The sequence below is a fragment of the Momordica charantia genome (genome assembly GCF_013281855.1).
Source record: "Momordica charantia cultivar OHB3-1 chromosome 8 unlocalized genomic scaffold, Mcharantia_2.0 BLBB01000008.1, whole genome shotgun sequence".
NCBI classification, from domain to species: domain Eukaryota; kingdom Viridiplantae; phylum Streptophyta; class Magnoliopsida; order Cucurbitales; family Cucurbitaceae; genus Momordica; species Momordica charantia.
The window spans coordinates 4,898,165-4,917,861 of NW_028275166.1; the positions used below are offsets into that span (position 1 = coordinate 4,898,165).

Below are 19,697 nucleotides of genomic sequence, written 5' to 3' on the forward strand. Positions count from 1 at the left end.
TATTAATGATATATATTTTTTTCAATAGTCAAATATACAATTAAAAAATAATTTTACTTGCATCAGCTGACCTTTAGTACCAGGAAACAGAGGCAGAACAATTCTGTAACAGAGCAGGCACAAGAGTTCACTAATAGGTCAACCCCGAGAAGTTTGGACCAATAAAAAAAAAAAAATAATAAAATATAGTGGAAGTTAAACTTTCAATTTTCTAAATTTTAAGGAGGTCTAATAACTACATAAACTTAAAAGATTATATCTAATAAGTTTTTATTTTATTAGATTTTTATTTTTAATTTTCAGACCTATTAAATAAAAATTTGAAAGTTATAAAGTTTATTAAATACAAAATTCAATCTTCTGTCAAATTTATTAAGGTCATGTAAGATACAAAATTGAAAGTTTAAAGATTTATTAGATGCAAAATTAAAAATTAAATGATCTATTAGACACAAAAGTAAAAGTTGAACGATACTTTTAAATTTCGAAGACCGATTATATACCCATTGAAAATTTTATTGAACAATTTCATAAACCTATAACCCAAACTAATTTGTAAATGAAGCTATGTAATTAATTGCAAACCTGAAATACTCAACTGCTTAAGGCTAGAAAAGTCATGCCACCTTCCTCCTCCTTTCCCGAAAGTTTGAAAGTTAAAGGTAACGGTAGAGACAAGGGCCATAAATATGCATAATAATTCAATCTCCAGCCCTCTCACTTGAAAGATAAGTCTCTCTTAGTACAATTTGTGTCATCCGATCGATCCCCATAAGCTGAAAAATCAAATGATATTTGGGGCTGCACTTTCTTTCTTCTGTTTGGTTGGGTTTCTTCTTCAGCTGGAGGGATCAACGTCATCAGAAGCTCACTTCAGATGTTCCGCCGCCGGCGCCGACCACCGGAAAAATAGAGTTGTGAAGATGGGAGTAATTGCTGATAATAGCTCCCGGCTGGGCAGGGAACAGATCGTGGCCATTCATATGGCCCTCCAAAATTATCCTTCATTTAATTCTTGCCATAAGCTGCAGCTCCTCCTCCTCGATTCGCCGGACAACTCTGCCCACGCAACCGCTACCGGTAACATTCATCTAATAGACGTTTATTAGTGATAAATGTCTTCACTAATTATTAGTATTAGATACTAGTACATAGACTAAACTTGTCTATCAATAAATATCACTAATCTATTAGTGTTATTCGTGAAAACGTCAATCTATCAATAATATAAAATTAAATACAAAATTTTAAATAGACTCATCAAAAATTTTATATTATTTTCAAAATCAGAATCTTTGTTGGGGTGCGAATTGAATTGCCACTCATAAAATTTTTTCTTTTTCTTTTTTATTTTTAAAATTACATTGGACCTCCCTATTAAGATGGCAAAAAAATTAGTTGGACCCAATCCTTACACGAACTCGACTTGATTGGGTTGGGAATCTCCAATTTGATAGGGTATTGGTGTCAAATCAAGAATTTAATGGGGTCTCTCGAGATAGGATAGGGATAGGTAAGGATATCCCTATTTGTCATCGTCAACGGTCCCCTATTGTGTAATGTTTAAATAATAAAATATTAAATATTTATTACATGTATAATAATATATTAATTTTTATAAATATTTATTATATTCTATTTCACCCCTTCAAAGTTTATTTTTTTCAAAAATTAAAGAAAAAATAATTATACTACAAAATAAAATAAAAAAAGAGAGAAAAAAGAAAGGTATCCCAATTGATAAAGAAGGGACTCACCCCCTTCTCAGCTTTAAAATTTCGGAGATTAGGGCAGAGATGGAGAGAAAAAACCCCAACTAGATCGGAGATGGGGATTGCCCCGATCCTGCCCCATCTTGTGCTCCATCTCGTTTCCATCCTTACTCCTTAAATTTGAAAATCATAAGTAACAATTTAGTTCATTTACTAAAAATTTGTAATGATTTCATCACATTGTGAGTTTGTTACTTTTACCTAGATTAATAAATTCTCGAGACACCAACTCCCTTTAAATCATTACAAACTTTAAATTACGAGCTAAATCTCATCACTTTCTTTTAACATTTTTTTCCCTTACTTTCATTACAGCTTTGGATCTAATTACCCACAAAAAAGTAGAAGCCATGTTTGGAACATTGACAAGAGAGGAAGTATCTACCATATATGAGCTTCATAAACCCTCCATGAACATCCCCATAATATCCTTATCTACAGCTTCCTTAGTACAACCATCGACAATAATGCCAATTCAAACGTCGTCGTTCATTCAAATGGCCAACGACATCACCCACCAAACACGGTGCATTGCGGCCGTTGTCGGCCAATTCCGGTGGCGGAGAGTCACCGCACTCTACGAGAACAAAAACGGCGGCGACTTCACCACCAACATGGCAATTCTAAAACTCCTATCAGATTCGCTCCGAGATTTCAACTCAGAGATTGAAAACCACCATGATTTCTCTTTATCAGATCCGGAGCCACTGATTGAAGAGAAGCTCATGAATCTCAGCAGAAACACAAATAGAGTCTTTATTTTAGTGCAATCTTCCGTGGAGTTGGCCACCCTTCTCTTCACAAAAGCTAAAAAATTGAATATGATGGAAAATGGATATGTATGGATTGTTGGCGATGACATGGCCAACCTTCTTGATTCTTTAGATTCCGCTGCTTTCAGTGACTTGCAAGGCGTAATTGGGTGTAAGATCTACTTTGAAGAAACCAAAAACAGATTATTCAAGAAATTCAAGACCAAATTTCGGAGGAATTATATGTCTAAATTCTCGGAAGATGAAGGGCGAGGTGACCCCAGCATCTTTGCCCTTCGAGCTTATGATGCTTGTACCGCCGTTGCCTCTGCACTGGACGAGCTGCAGGGAAGGCCAAGTGGACAGCAATGGCCACAGAAAGTTTTGGAAAGTAAATTTGAAGGTGTGAGCGGGGTGGTGAGCTTTAAGAAGGGCATATTGTCGCAGTTACCCACCTTCCAAATCATTAACGTTTTCGGAAAAGGGTATAAAGAGATTGCATTTTGGTCACCAGAGCTGGGATTTTTTGATAAATTCTCCCAACAAACGAGCACAAATGCAAGGACTGGAAATGCTTCCTTCAATTTTTCCAGCTTAGTCTTCTGGCCAGGTTTGTGTAACCTAAACCTCTCCCCGACAAAGAAAAATACTTGGGACTTATTAAAAATTTGACACAATTCTGCATTTAAAATATATATATATATAATCTCTCCAACTTGTTAAACCATTTAATGATGGTAAACCAAAACATATATATATATATACAACTTGGCTCATAGAGAAACTCTGCGTTTTTAAATATTTGACAACTTTATTTTTTAAAAGAAATTTTTGTTTTTGTATTTTTCTATCTTAATTTTAAAATATCTTAATTTTAAAACATTTAGGGGCAGCAAGAACAAACTTTGAGAAGAGTTAAGTTTTTTACTGGTAGAAGAGAAAAGAGAGAAAGAAAGGAAAAAGAATATTTTTTAAAAGTAAATAATTGTCAAATTTCTAGCGGTAGTCGAAAATAGTCTGGAAGGAAATATTATCGGTTGTATTATCGGTTCTAAACATGCATAATCAAGACCACCAATGCCAGTATTTGTAGAATAATTAAGCACTAATCAGGTAATTAAAGACAAATGAAATATTCACAGGGAATGCAAGAAGCGTGCCAAAGGGGTGGGATTTTAGTAACCTTAAGAAACCATTGAGGATCGGAGTTTCAACCAAAGCTGCTTTCCAAGAATTCGTACGAGTGAACTACAACCACACAAATGGGCCTCATTTCTCCGGCTTCTCCATCAGCGTGTTTCAAAAAGTTGCAGCCAATTTACCTTACTTCTTGCCCTACAAATTCCTTCCTTACAATGATTCTTATGATAGTTTGCTGCAAAAAGTCCACAACAAGGTATAAAACCAAACAAAAATTGATCTCTCTTTAGTACACATCCTAGAAATTAAACTGTGGCTATATATGATGCAGGAGTTTGATATGGCAGTGGGAGACTTTGGGATATTTGCAGATCGATTTGAGTACGTAGATTTTTCTGAACCATATTTGGATAATGCAGCGGTGATGATAGTGAAAGAGAAGCCACTGAAGTGGGCGCAATCAATGCTTTTCATGAGAGCTTTCACTCCACAAATGTGGCTGCTCATGCTCTCCATGCATATATTTGTGAGCTCCGCAATTTGGCTGATTGAGCGTAAACATAATGATGCATTGAAGGGATTTGGAAACATGTTATGGTTCTCGGTATCCGTCATTTTTTATTTACATAGTAAGAAAAATTTCATCATCTGTTTGAACTTCTGTGTTGTGGTTCCTGTCTTTCTAATAAACTTTGTATATGTGATATGCAGGAGAACCAATAAAGAGTGGGTTGGCCCGATTTGTGTTGGGGCCATGGCTATTCACCATCCTTATTGTAACAGCAAGTTTCACGGCAAGTCTGTCATCGATGATGACGATCTCAAGGTACCAACCATCTTTTTTGGACATTGAGACCCTGAAGCTGAAAAATGCGACAGTTGGATGCAACAATGGCTCAGTAATGGTGAGATTTTTGTCCCAAGTGTTGTCGTTTCCTGTAGGGAATATCAAACAAATATCCGGTGTGGATCGATTTCCAGAAGCCTTGGAAAAGGAAGAGATTCAAGCAGCTTTCTTCTCCGGTCCCCATGCCGAAGTTTTCCTCACTAAACATTGCAAATACTACACCAGAGCCACCATCTTCAAGCTCGTCGGCATGGGTTTTGTAAGCTTTTACTCATCTCTTCAACAAAAATATATCGTGTTTAATAGATTCTTCAAACTTATTTTCAATATCAACGAGGACCCTAAACTTTAAAAGTGTCATATAAGTTTCTAAAACTTTTCATTTTAGATCAAATAATCATCAACTTATTCAACGTTTTTCAAAATTTATTAAGATCATGACCTTTCAATTTTATTTATGATACGTTTGTAAATTTTGAAAAAAGAAAATATATGGTTTATGTAAAATTGAAAATTTAAAAGTTTATTAGGCCATGTTTAAAGTTCAGGCTTTTCCAAAAGGGTCTCCGTTGACCGTCGACATATCAGAGTCAATAGCGGAGCTGATTGAAGAAAGGAGAATGCCGGATCTGAAGACGACATTGCTCTCCACCTTCAACTGCTCCTCAGGCACAAACGACAATGATATAAACGGGTCGGGTTTAGGACCCGAACCTTTTGCCGGTTTGCTTCTGATTTCAGGTGTCATCGCTTCCACAGCAGTTCTAATCACCGCTTGTCGTCTCGTATTAATGAGGTTGGGCTGGATCACAAAGCCCACTTCATTCAAAGCCCAAATCTTCAATTTGATTAGATTAAGACCCTCTTAATTGCCCCTAATGTATGAAGTTTTCTCATCTTGAGAAACTTTTTTAAGGTTTTGTTATATTATCTAATACGCGTGATGTACGCATATCTTATATATAGGATAAAATAAACTTCTTTATTTTCAACGCATGAACATAGTTCAAACCCAGACAAGCTTAATTCAAACATTAATTGACATCTATTTTTAATCTAGAGGAAATTTTCATTGTTGCAGTTAAAAAAATAATGTTAACAGTAGAATTATTATTTTAAAATCTTATTGCATAATGCGGTGAAGTTTGTAATTCAAGCTAGAGACAGTTTGAGAGGAGTGAATTGTTTTTGAATGGTTGACTAAATTTTAGAATCTCAACATTTTCAATTCTACCTCTATCAGACAATACCTAAAAACGTATATTTGGAAATCAGTCTGATACAAAAATAGACTGCTAGGCAAGCAAAAACCTTAAAGGAAAAAAATACTTTGAATTTTCATCGGTTAGGTAGTCTATTCAACAAAAATATCCTTATAGGTAGTCTATACATTTATATAAAGTTGGAATAATAAGGGTAAGAAAATAGGTATACTAAAGTAATCTAAATTACTTTTTAAGTACTGACAAATATTTGGCATATTAAACAGGGAAGGAAACAACAATGCAGGGTACGAACACAGGATCTCCCACTCTGATACCATATTAAGGATGAATAAACCATCATTCAACTCAAAAGTTTAAAATGATGGATTGGGTAAATTTAATTCATATATTGGATATCTAATAGACTTTGATCACATTTATAACAATCCTTATTCCTCTCCTTGAACAAAATACTATCCAACCGTCCTTCAAATAGTCATTCATCATCTACTCTGGCTAGCCAGCTCAAACTCTTCTCCCACTTCAAATGAATCAGCATTAAAGAAAAGTTATGCATAAATAAGTTATTGCTGAAAATAATAGGCACAAAGTAAAGCTAGCTAATAAATTGCTATCGCACAATTGAATGTGTGGCCACAAGTGGGATTTGTTTAGAGCAGATATGTATTTCCTTCCGCTCAAATGAATAAAAGATATATAAATGGTTGGATTGGTAAAATAGTACGAACAAAGTCCTACGTTGGTGAGTTGGTGAGGTGATCCATGATAAATAAGATAAATAATTATCTACATTGGTTGGAGGCCTTTTGGTGAAACCAAAACACTAAAAGGAAATGTCCAAAAAGAGGTTTCAAGACAATGACAAATATTTCTCTAAGTTCGGTGAATATATATTCCCGACAATGACAAATATGTAGAAATGTATTTTGGAAATAAATCGGAATAGACCTTAAATATTTCTTTTATTGATGAGGTTGATATTCTAAACCTTCATTAATAGAAATGACTTTAAGTTGGAGTTAATGTTTGGTTTAAAAGTTTGATTTAGATGCAATGACATTTATTTTTGGAATAAATATTGTTTGCGAGATTTGTCTTGTTTCTAATAAAAGATTGATATATTTGGTTTTGCGTGAGTTTTTCAGTGGAATAAATGATATTGATGTTCGTTTTATTAGATTGACATTGAAAATCTTATAAGATTTTTATGCATTAATTAATTAACGCATCACAAATTAATTCCAAATAAATTAATTTATTTTGAGTTTAAATCAATTCTCTTACGTTTAATTTACAATAGAAAAATAATCTTCAGTTGTTTGAAAAACTAAGCCAAAAACTCGACCTCAAATTAGTCAACATTAAAAGACAATAAAATTAAGTTGCATGTGTGGCTACAATTTAACGCCAATAAATTGGAAAGTTGACACGATTTAACGTGTGGCTACAAGTGGGAGTTAAGATATTATTGTCTATTGGTATTCAAAGGAGAGAGAAGATAATTTACTTGCAATTAATGTCGTAATGTACCTACAATATAATATATAGACTCAAAAAGTCCAATATTAGCGGATGATTTACTCATCAAATATCCTGAACATTAGTACTAAAAAATATCAACATTAGTTAGAGTTTATAAGAGAAATGCAAATAGTAAATGGTAAATAGCATAATTCATGGTATATATAGATGAAACAATTATGTTGGTTGGTATGAAACATTTTGGTTGTATGAGATCTTTTGGATGAAATCAAAAGTAAAGCCGTGAGGCTTATGCCAAAAGCAGACAATATCATACCATATGTTGGGTTCTAGAAGCGACAATGAGGGGCAGGACCACAGACGATTATCACCGTACTCTGTGTAGGCATACAGGCGCGACGCCACCGTCGTTGTATGGGGAGACGTCGAGGACTGCAGTCTAAAACCTGCAAACTGTAGGTTAACAGACTTGCATAGGTGAAAGACACCACTCATTGATTGTCGGGAGCGCACGCACCTCTGCCAAGATCTCGTACAGCCGGGCGTGCCTCTACCCCACCAACACCAAGAGGTAAGTGAAAAACCTGTTACTAAAAATTTTTAAGGTGTCTACTCATATTTTCTTACTCTAATTACAAACTTGAGTGTCGAATTGTATTAGGTGAGACACCACACCAGCATTGGATTTTCTTGTTGCAGGCTCATTTGCTCCTTGGCGAACACATTCATCCGGAAGATATGTGGACATCTCCAAAATTCGCCCATATGCATATTACCAAAGAAGGAAAAAGGGGGGGGGGGGGGAAAAAAGTACACCCTAGCTCCTTCCTCTTCCTCCCCAAGTACACCAAAAAGTATATTTTATCAAAAAAGGAAAAAAAAGATAGAAAGTCCACCACCCTCCTTCTTCCTCCTTTCCTCCACAAGTTGAGAGTTAAATACAAACCCCAGCCCTCTCGAATGTAAAGCAGTCCGAAGATAAGATCTCTTACAATTTATGTCATCCCCATAAGCTGAAAAATTAAATGATGTTTGGGACTGCTCTTTGTTTCTTCTGTTTGGTTGGGTTTCTTCTTCAGTTGGAGGGATCAGCGTCGTCATCAGAAGCTCACTTCAGATGTTCCGCCGCCGGCGTCGACCACCGGAAAAATAGAGTTGTGAAGGTGGGAGTAATTGCTGATAATAGCTCCAGGGTGGGCAGGGAACAGATTGTGGCCTTTCATATGGCTCTCCAAAATTATCCTTCATTTAATTCTTGCCATAAGCTGCACCTCCTCCTCCTCGATTCGCCGGACAACCCTGCACACGCAACCAGTACCGGTAACATTCATTCACATCCCCTCCACCCGATGTGATCTACATTATAAATATTGAAGTTGATTGGGTAAAAAATATTCTTATGTGTATTTCTTCGAAAATTATTAACGCTTAGAAACTCGTCTCATTATCAATTAATTTTGAGATAGAATTTCTTCAAAAATTATTAACGCTTAGAAACTCGTCTCATTATCAATTAATTTTGAGATAGAATTACTAATATTGATAATTTAGGCAAGTGAGTATAACTGAAAAATATACCAAAAATGCTTAATTATAAAACTAGCTCAACAACGATGTTAACATAACTAATTCCTAATAATAAACTGTATTAGTAAATTTATCATCCTCAACATTGAATTGAACTTGACTGTCCAAACATTGGCAGCCTTGAATGTAACCTAGTTAGGTTTAGATCAGCCTTTGAACTTGAACTTCAAGTCCGACTATTTAATTGACAAAAAAATTTGTCATATTTACAAAACTATACCTTTGTTATATTGCAAATATGAAAAATATTCTTATTATCCATTATTTTACTATTTCTACCATTGGTTTCTTGGAATACTATATTTGCTATTATTTTAGCTCATTTTGCTAGTTATGCAAGCAACCGTTTTTTATTTTAATTTGTATATGGTTGGTCTCCCAAAATTCTGCGCAAATCTCTTTTTTTATTTTCCTAGAACCTTGATGAAAGTACTAATGATCTGGTCAAAGATTTGAATCATTCTCCCCGCATTTGAAATATGATGGTAAATTAACAACTACATTGTTTTCTAGTTTATACCAATTCAAAGTAAAATTATAATTGCCAATCTCTATCTTTTCAGGGGTGTGTAATATTCTCATAGTAAATGGTAATTTAACCAAGATTATTATTTACACATTTTTCCATTTCAGCTTTGGATCTGATTAGCAGCAAAAAAGTGAGCGCCGCCATTCTTGGGACAGATACTTATATTTCCGAGTTTGAAAAAAGCAGTATAAATATCCCCACGATATCACTCCCAGTTGCTGCGGCTTATTCCCTTAATCCTCCTCTAATCTCACCGCCCTCCTTCATTCAGATGGCTCACGACATGTCGTATCACACGCAGTGCGCAGCCGCCATCGTCGGCCACTTTAAGTGGCGCAAAGTTACTGTAATCTACGAGAACAAGAACGACATGTCGACGAAAAACATTGAGACTCTGATTCTCCTCTCTAACTCACTTCGAGATTTCAACGCAGAGATTGAGCAAATCTCAGCTTTCTCTTCATCATTTACGGAAGCTATGATTGAGGAGAAGCTTAAAGGCCTTGCGGGTCGCGAGAGAACAAATTACAAGGTCTTCATAGTGATGCAATTTTCCATGGAGTTGGCAAAAATTCTTTTTCATAAAGCAAATAAAATGAACATGATGGATCAGAATGGATATTTTTGGATTGTTGGAGACGAGATATCAAGTCTTCTAGATTCTTTGGGTATGTCTAATTTCCATAACATGCAGGGCGTCATTGGTTTTCGAACTTATTTTGACCATTCCAAAGATTCTTTCAAGCAATTCAGAAGAAAATTCCGTAGGAAATATATTTCTGAATATCATCAAGAGGATGAGGATGAGGAGGAGAATATTGCAGAGCCCAGCATCTTTGGGCTTCGAGCTTATGATGCATCATGGGCCCTGGCCCAAGCCATGCTCAAACTGCAAGGAAATTTTAGTAGCAAACAACTGTTGAAGGAAATTTTAGGCACTGAATTTGAAGGGCTTAGCGGGAAGATAGGATTTGATCAGAAGAATGGTATGTTAATGCAAGCGCCAACTTTTGAAATCATTTATGTGGTGGGTAAGAGCTACAAAGAGGTGGCATTTTGGAAACAAAATGTTGGATTTTTCAATAGCTTGAATGAAGATCATGAAGAGATCAATAATGGGGTTGTGGATTTGTCAAGATTGGTTTACTGGGGAGGGAGAGGACATAGTAGAGGTCTAGAAGAAGGGAGGATTAGTAGTCCTGATTATGGAGTTGGCAGAACATTAAGAATTGGTGTTCCAGCCAATAATACGTTTCATGAATTTGTGAAGGTATCGTACGACCACATTAATGGAATTTACATCTCTGGATTTTCCATTACTGTGTTTGAAGCTGTCGTCAAGAACCTGCCTTATCCATTGTCCTACAAGTTGGTCCCCTTCAATGGCTCTTATGACGGATTGGTAAACCAAGTCTACACAAAGGTAAATTTAATCTTAAACTTTTAGGTTCATTTGTGATTTAATTATGTTAAAGCTGGGAGTAGAATTAGAACTAAGTCTGATATGTTCGAACTTCTATACTGTCATTTTCTTCCCATTTAATATTGATTTCTACTTGTAAGTGAGTGATGAGTAGGAGTTGTACGCTAACCAAAGGCTTCTTAATTATTAGGGTTTGGATGGCGGGGTGGGAGATATAGGAATATTTGCGGACCGATTTGAATATGTGGATTTCTCACAGCCATATCTGGTGTCTGGGCTTATGATGATAGTGAGAGAGGAGAAAGAGAATTGGAAAGAATTATGGGTATTCATGAAAACATTTACGATGACAATGTGGATAATATTGCCATTGCTGCATATATTCATAATCTCCGTGGTCTGGCTGGTTAGGGAAGAAGATAGCGAAGCGCCTTTGACATCAGGATTCGGAAACATGCTCTGGTTTGCAATAGCCGTCATTTTTTACGCACAAAGTAAGATTTTAAGGTTTCCTTTAATAACTGTTCTTGTCTTTTCTTTCTTCAGTCAAACAAAATATAATTGAATTTGGTAACTCTTTATTTATATATTGTTGTTTCTTTAGAGGGAAACATGTTTCGTAACGTGTTCTATCCTCTAAAATTTTAAATTCAAAAGAGTAAAAATTTTATATGAAAATTAATCTATATTTTGGAAAGAAACAAGAATCTTGATTTTATTATTTTTAAAACTTTTACACAATCTTAAAAATATTTATTAAAAATGAGAAAAAAAATATAGAACAGTTATCAAATACTTATGTTTTTCCACCGTTAGAAATAAAAGAGACCAGCAGATAGACTCTAAGTTATATGGTTTCTTCTCATTAACAAACAAAAGAGAAAAAGTGTCAAGAACAATGGTACTTATATTGTCCGCTCTAAGCATAATACTCGTGAAACCCAAAAGACCTTATACCGAGATAATTTTCTTCTCCTATATACCACGCTCTCTTCCCTGACAAGGGACTTTGTTGCACTCCTTATAAATCCAATAGTAGGTACGGTTTTATACTATATTAAACTTGTGTTATGGAGTGAAATTTCTGTTTTCAGGAGAACAAGTAAACGGTGGATTGGCTCGGCTGGTGCTAGGGCCATGGTTGTTCGTAATTCTCGTGGTAACCTCAAGTTTCACAGCGAGTTTAACATCAATGATGACGGTTTCAAGATTTGGGCCATCAGTGGTAGACATCGAAACATTGAGGCAGACAAACGCAAGTGTGGGATGCAACTTTCACTCTTTCATAATGCGATATCTGACCAATGTGTTGCATATTCCTCTCGATAACATTAAGACCATCGTGGGGATTGATGATTATCCAAAGGCATTCGACCGTGGAGATATCAAAGCAGCTTTCTTCATAACTCCCCATGCCAAAGTCTTTCTTGCTAAGTACTGCAAAGGCTACACCACTGCTGCTACTTTCGATCTGGGTGGCATTGGCTTTGTAAGTAGTTCTCAATCTCTACTTTATCATCTCCTTATAAACGCTAATCAACCAGAATATTATTCACTTTTGGATGGGATAGAATTTAAATACCTGCTAAAATATATGTTTTAGCTTATAATATTTAGGTTTTTTTTTTTGTTTTGTCCCTATTGTTTAACAAGTTTCGATTTAGTTCTTTCGTGTCTGGACATTTTTATACATAGACTCTCGGTGAATGTTAAAATTAGTTGATGAAAAACTTACCATAATAAAGTTAACAAAATTGACCATACCGAAATATAGAGAAAAAAATGTCATCAAGACATAAAGAAAACTCTAAATTTCTATAAATTTCTTTAAAATTTTAAATAAGGAATTAGAAATTTTGTATTCTTAGATGATTTTTTCCAATCCTCAACTAAATCTCCACCAAATTCCACCAAATTCATCATTTGTAAGTTTATCATTAACCAATTTTAACATTCATCGACTCATAAAGAACTAAATTGAAAAATGTTAAAACAAAAGAGACTAAATTAAAAAATATCTAAACATTAGGGACTAAAACATATCTTTAGTCTAGCCTCTTCTTATTTGTAATTATAACATTTCTATCCTTCTCTAAATGGTAGTGTTTCCTCTCACCTGTTACCCTTTAAATCAAATGGTACCTATATCTTTAGCCTAAAAACTCTATTTTAAACCTTTTTTTTTTTTTGGAAAATGATACCCACTTCGTTGAAAATGTGTGTGAGAAACATACACAAAAATAGATGCTAAAAGAAAGGACTCCAATTTAGCGAAATGGTAGAGAAATCATAATTACAAAAGGGAAAAAATGTCAAACACCCAAGAGGATGCGGAGACTTTTGATATCTTCCCAAAAGTTGATAGAAAGTTCTGAATTTATCCATAAAATAACGATTGTTCCTTTCAAGTCAAACATTCCATAAAATATTTTAAACTGTTGTTAAAAATAACGAGGGTTTATAATAGACATGAACTACTTTTCCCTCAGTGCTAAAAGAACCACGATCTTGAAGGGGACAAGTTTAAGAATCACAAGAGAGTTTATAATAGACATAAACTACTTCTCACTTCCAAATCGTTTTTAGATCAAAGTCTCATTGTTACCAGAGAGTAGATAAATTTTGAACCTACATCCAATGGTTAGAATGGATACATTGTTTATGGGAAGGGAGAAAGAGTAGCTCTTATATTTACAGTTGATTATTATATATGTTGCAATATTGCTTGCAGGCTTTTCCAAAAGGTTCAACTCTGGCTGCGGACGTATCTACATCAATCATTGAGCTGATAGAGAGAAGAGAGATGCCACAGCTACAAACAATGTTGCTCTCCACCTTCAATTGCTCTTCATCTGGCAAGGTTGATGTTGATGCCTCAACTTTGGGGCCAGGGCCTTTCATGGGTTTGTTCATCATTTCAGCAAGTATTGCTGTACTCTGTGCTGCTATAAAACTAGTTAAAAGAAGGTTGGGCAATGGCGCCCATGCACAAGTCCAACCCATGGGTGAGACAAACCCGGTAATTGGATTAGAACTGGTGGACGCTAGGACAATAAACGAGAATGTTGCGAACCGACCTTATCCTCTATAAGAATTCAAGACATAATTAAAAATTTAATTACATGATTGTTGTTGTAATCTAAATTTAATTTCTCTTTACCACTTATCTTTCATCTCTAGAATTTTCCTATATCTCTTACTTTTCTCTCTCTTCTTAACTTTTCTTAGATATATGTATATCTCTAACTTTTCTCTCTCTTCTTAACTTTTCTTAGATATATGTCCAATTATTGATCGTTGACTTTTTTTAGTAGGTAAGAGTGGAAGATCGAACTTAGAACCTCTTGATTGGATATATATATCAACTACCACTGTATTATGTTCACTTTGACTATTGATCCTTGTCTTTATTGTACTTAAGATAGGAGACGTTGACAAAACAAGTTCAATTAATTGCTCTAATATAACAACATTTTGAATTTACAAAGGTTCAATCAAAAGACGAAATGAAACTGTAATTGAAGATTGAAATGACGATGGACGTCAAACAATAAATGAGAACATTACTAATTGTGACCTTTTATCTCTAAGGAAAATGCAATATCTAATCACAAATTTACATAATCGTTTTTTTTTTAAATGATAACACACCATTCATTAAAAAGAGTACGTGAGAAACATAATAATTATTTTTTTAGTACAATATGTAGGAGTGGGAGGTCGAACTCACAAAATCTTGGTTGGAGATATATGTCAATTAACACTAAGCTATGTTCGTTTTGGCCATAATAGTTATTTAATTTTAATCGTTTTAGATCATTCATATGACGTCGGATTAGTGTCTACATTATAAATCTTTATATCTAATCGTCTTTTTCGTATTTGTCTAAAGAAAATCTTCATTATAATTTTAATTTCCCTTTACAATTTATCTTTGAGTTCTCCCTCTAACTTTTATAGATGCAAACAAACCACAAAATTGCTAGCGAGGAATTTGTTAAAAGTTAAAAATACACATCACACATGAAAATTTAGCCTAAAGGGGAAAATGTTAATTTCTTAAAAGTATAAATAATTTAATTCTAAAATATATTTTCAAATTTTATTTTAAAATTCTAATATAACTAACCTTATATATATGTTTTTTTCGTTAAAATTTTGGGGCAGCAATCACTAGATGCGTTCCATTAGCCTAGCTAATAAGTTAGCATAAATTTCAAGACATAAATTAATCCATTCCAAAATATCATTAAAGATATTAAAAAAATGCACAGACGAAACGTGTTGAAAACAAATCATAAGAATTAAGAATCATATTTTTTTTTTGTTTCTAAAAAAAATTGATTTTTTTTATCTACATAACTCATTAAGTTAAAGAATACATTTTTATATGGTAACATTATTTGTATTTATATTTCATTTCACTTTATGCCTCTTTTAAATCAGATTGAAAAATGTTCAAGGCGAGGTTCTTCAAAATTTAGCCCTAGTGGCAAATTGTTTATTTTAAACAAAGCAAAAACTGATCGGAATAAAAATATGTCTTCCAAATAATTAAGATAAATACAAACATGTCCAGTAAACTATTTATTATTCCTATTCTCTAAAATAAATTAAAGAAAGTAAATTTTATATGAAAACTAATTTTTAAATTAAATATTTAAATTGTTTATTATGGATTTATTATGTATTTTATAAGTCAAAAATGATTTTTTTTATATGTGTGAGTGTTCGTACCTCCATTAATTTCATGGGGCAACCGTCTTATCCTAATTTCTTAGATAGGTGGTCATCATGTGATTTGAATTCATTATTTCTAAATCCGTTTTATTTAGCTTGACCTCTTTGGACCAGTGAGTTAAAATGATAAAATAATACTTTTATTTATATTTTAGAAAAATTGAAAATAGGAGAAAAAGAAACAAGAAGCTCGATTTTTAAATTTTAGAAACGAAATGAAAATAATTACCAAATGCATGTGGGATAAACAATAAACAAGAAATTGTAATATTACCAAAACACCATTAACTTCTTAAACCAATTATATACCATGGTTTTAAACTACGCAAATTCATCTCAAAGGTTTCATAAATTCCAAGCAAATCTTCAGAGGTAATTCAAACTCTGATCCTATCAAAAGTCATTTGAATATTTGTAAATTATGAATTCTAATTCTAACGAGCCAAGAAAAATAAACAATTGATCAAGTCTCGTATCGTTACAAGAAGCAGGATATTCCATTGAATATCCTTTCGCGAAACTCTGGTGTTTTTTCTTTGATGCACATACCTACCTATAATATAAATACCATATTATATATAAATTTATAAATACACATCTTTTTTTTTTTTTTTTTTTTTGCAAAAGTATATATATATATATATATATTTAAAAGAAGCCCTCCTTCCTCCCTGGTTCCTCCCCCAAGTTGTGATCAGTTGAAGCTTATAGTTTAAATTTAGTCTTCTAGCCTGGTCTATATCTTTAATATAATTGTCTCTCACATCACGTTAAAGTCAAGTTAATAGTTATTTGTTTTTTTTTTTAAAACTAAGTTAATAATTTATTTAATCAATACATCATTTCATTTTCATTAATAGTGTAAACAGTCGGTGACCGAATGAAAATATAATTAAGAATCAAAGTTCAAGAACTAATGCTCAAAATTTGGGCCCTTAAATTTATAATTGGTTCAAGTCCTATTTTGCTCCCCCAAGCCTTGTAGCTTTATTCTAATTTAGTCTTTAGGTTTCAAAAGAAATTACTATTTCAGTTTGTGTCATTATTATTATTTTTGGGAAAAGATAACCACGTACTTCATTGAAGAGGGTAGGTGAGAAATATACAACAAAAATTTGTGTCATTATTTTATCATTATTCGTTTAAGAAATGGTTGACAGGTGATTTCAAATATAAGTATTAATGTGTATTGATATGAGCTAGATGTATTAAAAGCTACCTAGGTAATTAAGTGAGAGATAAGTTGAATGGAGTGGATGCTGGATCACAAATGTAATTTCTCTTTACCATTACTTTGGTTTGATGGGAAATTACAAGGGAAGATGAAGCAATGGCAAGAGAAAAAGGGCTAAAGACTTTCTCACATGAGGGGAAAAATTGAAATGTAAGGGCTTGGTTGGGATCCTTAATATTTGCGATTTCAGTACATACTCACATCAACACACTAATTAAATATACCAATTTGAAGTCATGCATGTGCCAATGACCAAAATTTTAAAGCTAAGACTCATAATTATTTAAGGCTTGGTGATAAGCATTAATTTCATTTTTATTTTTTTATTTTTAAAGATTGAATTTCTTTTTACAATACCATGTAGGTGGGGTTTGAACACACAGACTTTTTGATTGGAATACGAGCTAGGCATAGGTTGACTTTAAAAATTGAGCTTAAAACATTAGTTTCACCCATTCAGCTGTTCCTTTGTTTTGTTTTGCAGTTTTTATAAATATTTTTAAAATCTAGCTAGGCCATATTTTGAAAATAAAACATGTAAATTTTATTTTTGAAATTTTGACTAATAATTCATACCAATAAAATTGTTTCTAAACAAGCACATTTCTTAAAAAACTAAAAATGGAATTGTTATCATTCCACACCTTAGTTTTAGTTTTTCCTTTTTTAAAATTATATTTACTTTCTTATAATTTCTTTATATATTTTTCACCTTTCTTTACCCCACATCTCAAATCTTAGCCAAATTAATATATATATATATATATTTAAAACTATCCTCTTCAATCGACACACTCGACATAGATAGGATTCGGTGGCCCCAGCTTCTGCCTCTATCAGGCGGCGGCAGCCCCACCTCCACAGCCACAACATGGAGGAGCAGCTTCTTAATCTACATTACAACCAATCCACATTTTCTCCAGATCGATATATAATGCTAAACCAAAATCGAGCTCGATCGAGAGGGCAGCCCCTTTGTTGGCTCTTCGAGACAAAAGCACTCATAGAAATGGTGTAAATTCCCATGTTCTTTCGAGTATCGTTTGGTTTCGAGAGCCTCCCCTCCCTGTCCCTTACTCGTCTTTTACAGTCGTTATCCTGGATTTTTTTTCCGTATGTCGGGGGAAGTGAGTTTGACAACATTTTTTCAAGTAATATATATTTATCAGCTTAATTTTTAAGGAAAAATGGATATTAATAATTTTATAATTGAACAAAATAGGAACAAAATTCAAACCCCTGCCCTTTGTCTCAAATTCATAGCAACATAGAAAAAACAACACAGGTTAAAACGCAACGCAACAAAGGAAAAAGATTGTGAAGTTTCCCTCCGGCCGTCCTCAACCCTTTTAAAACTTCAAAATATTTTCCCTCAGTCATACAATGACGTCTATATTATTCTCCATCTCTCTCAGATGTTGAATTTCGGAATTTTCCATAATTTTATCCTTCTATTAAATTACCTGCATAATTTCTCAGCTGATGGCGACCTTAACATTAATAATTAGCTTTGATTCTTGCCTCCCATATAATTCCTCTCAAGATCACAACCCTTCTTCAAATCATGTAGAACTTTTTGTCTCATACCAACCGCTGATCAAAATTATGTTTCGCACTCTTTGTTTCTTCTACTTCTTAGGGTTTCTCCTGCTGGACGGCTCATTTTCCGACAACGACGGCGAATTCGGATGTTCCGCCGCCGGAGTTCTCACCGTTGGAGTTATTGTTGACAATAACTCAAGGGTCGGTAGAGAACAGATTATAGCCATTCACATGGCTGCCAAAGATTTTCCCTTTTCTTCTTCATGTGGTAAGGTGAAGCTCCTCCTTGTGGATTCGCCGGAGAACTCTCCTCAGGCAACCGCTTCCGGTGAGATCCATCATCTTCTCTCCCTCCCGGCGGGCCAATAAGAAAATTGTTAAGACCCATTTGATAACGGGGTTTTTTTTTTTCTGTTTTAAACTCATGTAATTCTTTGTTTTTGTTTCACTTCCTTTAAACATTTTCAAAATATAAGCTAAATTTTGAAAACTATGTTTTTATTTTTGAAATTTAACTAAGAGTGTAATAATGTGTTTCTAGGAAAGATAAAAGCATATTAAAGTAATTATTAGTAAATTATCATAATTTTCAAAAACTGAAAATAAAAAATAGGCGGAAATAGCTTAATCGTTGTCCCCCATTCTGCTCTTGATTTCGTCGTTTAGTGAAACTAGTAGAGTTGCATAAGCCCCCTACAATATGGGCAATCGAACCGCAAACAGCTCCTTGTATAGGGATCCAAACTAATCAATTCAATAATAAGAAAAGAGCTTCCCATTTTATTTTAGAGCACAGTGTACTAATGAATAGAAAAAGCAGATTAAAATTCCACATGACGGATGAAGATCTTGAATAGAACACATGTACGGTGCTGTAACCTAAATTATCAGTGAACCAACAAGCGACTGTTGTTGAAACAAGAAGAGTAACATTCTAGCTAGAAGTTAGATACATCTGATTTTGAATTTGATTTCAAATTCACATATATGTGGTCGTCTTTCACAAAAAGTTCTTGATTCCTTTTCAACAGCATTGGATTTAATTACCAAGAAAGAAGTGAAAGCCATGTTTGGAACATTGACAAGGGATGATGTATCTTTAATCTTTGGGCTCAACAAAACCTCCATGAATGTTCCTATAATATCGTTATCTCTAGCTTCTCTAGTTCCACCATGGACGCCAAATCAAATGTCATCGTTTATTCAAATGGCCGATGATATCACCCACCAAATGCGATGCATTGCGGCCACAGTCGGCAGCTTCCAATGGCGGCGAATCACTGCAATCTACGAGGACAGAAACGACGGCTTCACGACCAATATGGCAATTTTAAAGCTCCTCTCCGATTCACTCCGAGATGTCAACTCAGAAATTGAAAACCACATTGGTTTCTCTTCACTGGAGCCAGAGCCACTAATTGAA

General features: G+C 34.0%; 2 protein-coding genes across 5 annotated transcripts; both read left to right on the top strand.

Moving 5' to 3' along the window:
- The first annotated feature begins 537 nt into the window (after positions 1–537).
- On the top strand, positions 538–5,503 carry LOC111013923 (glutamate receptor 2.6). 4 transcript variants are annotated; one of them, XR_002601771.2, is made up of 7 exons: positions 538–1,080; positions 2,088–3,134; positions 3,667–3,920; positions 3,996–4,293; positions 4,376–4,490; positions 4,589–4,770; positions 5,055–5,194. XR_002601771.2 is itself a non-coding variant. In XM_022288474.2 (6 exons), exons 1-6 carry the CDS (start codon positions 789–791, stop codon positions 5,082–5,084), a joined length of 2,316 nt encoding a protein of 771 aa, XP_022144166.1. In that variant the 5' UTR covers positions 543–788; the 3' UTR covers positions 5,085–5,224. The 4 variants fall into 4 exon arrangements, 2 of the variants coding, with proteins under 2 accessions (XP_022144166.1, XP_022144165.1); XR_002601770.2 differs by having other exon boundaries at positions 541–1,080; positions 5,060–5,200; XM_022288474.2 differs by having other exon boundaries at positions 543–1,080; positions 4,376–4,770; positions 5,055–5,224.
- Positions 5,504–7,433: 1,930 nt separating this feature from the next.
- Positions 7,434–14,087, top strand: LOC111014020 (glutamate receptor 2.5-like). Its single transcript, XM_022288613.2, has 5 exons — positions 7,434–8,539; positions 9,440–10,758; positions 10,949–11,252; positions 11,853–12,247; positions 13,490–14,087. The coding sequence occupies exons 1-5, from the start codon at positions 8,245–8,247 to the stop codon at positions 13,847–13,849; spliced, it is 2,673 nt and encodes an 890-aa protein (XP_022144305.1). The 5' UTR covers positions 7,434–8,244; the 3' UTR covers positions 13,850–14,087.
- Positions 14,088–19,697: the final 5,610 nt, after the last annotated feature.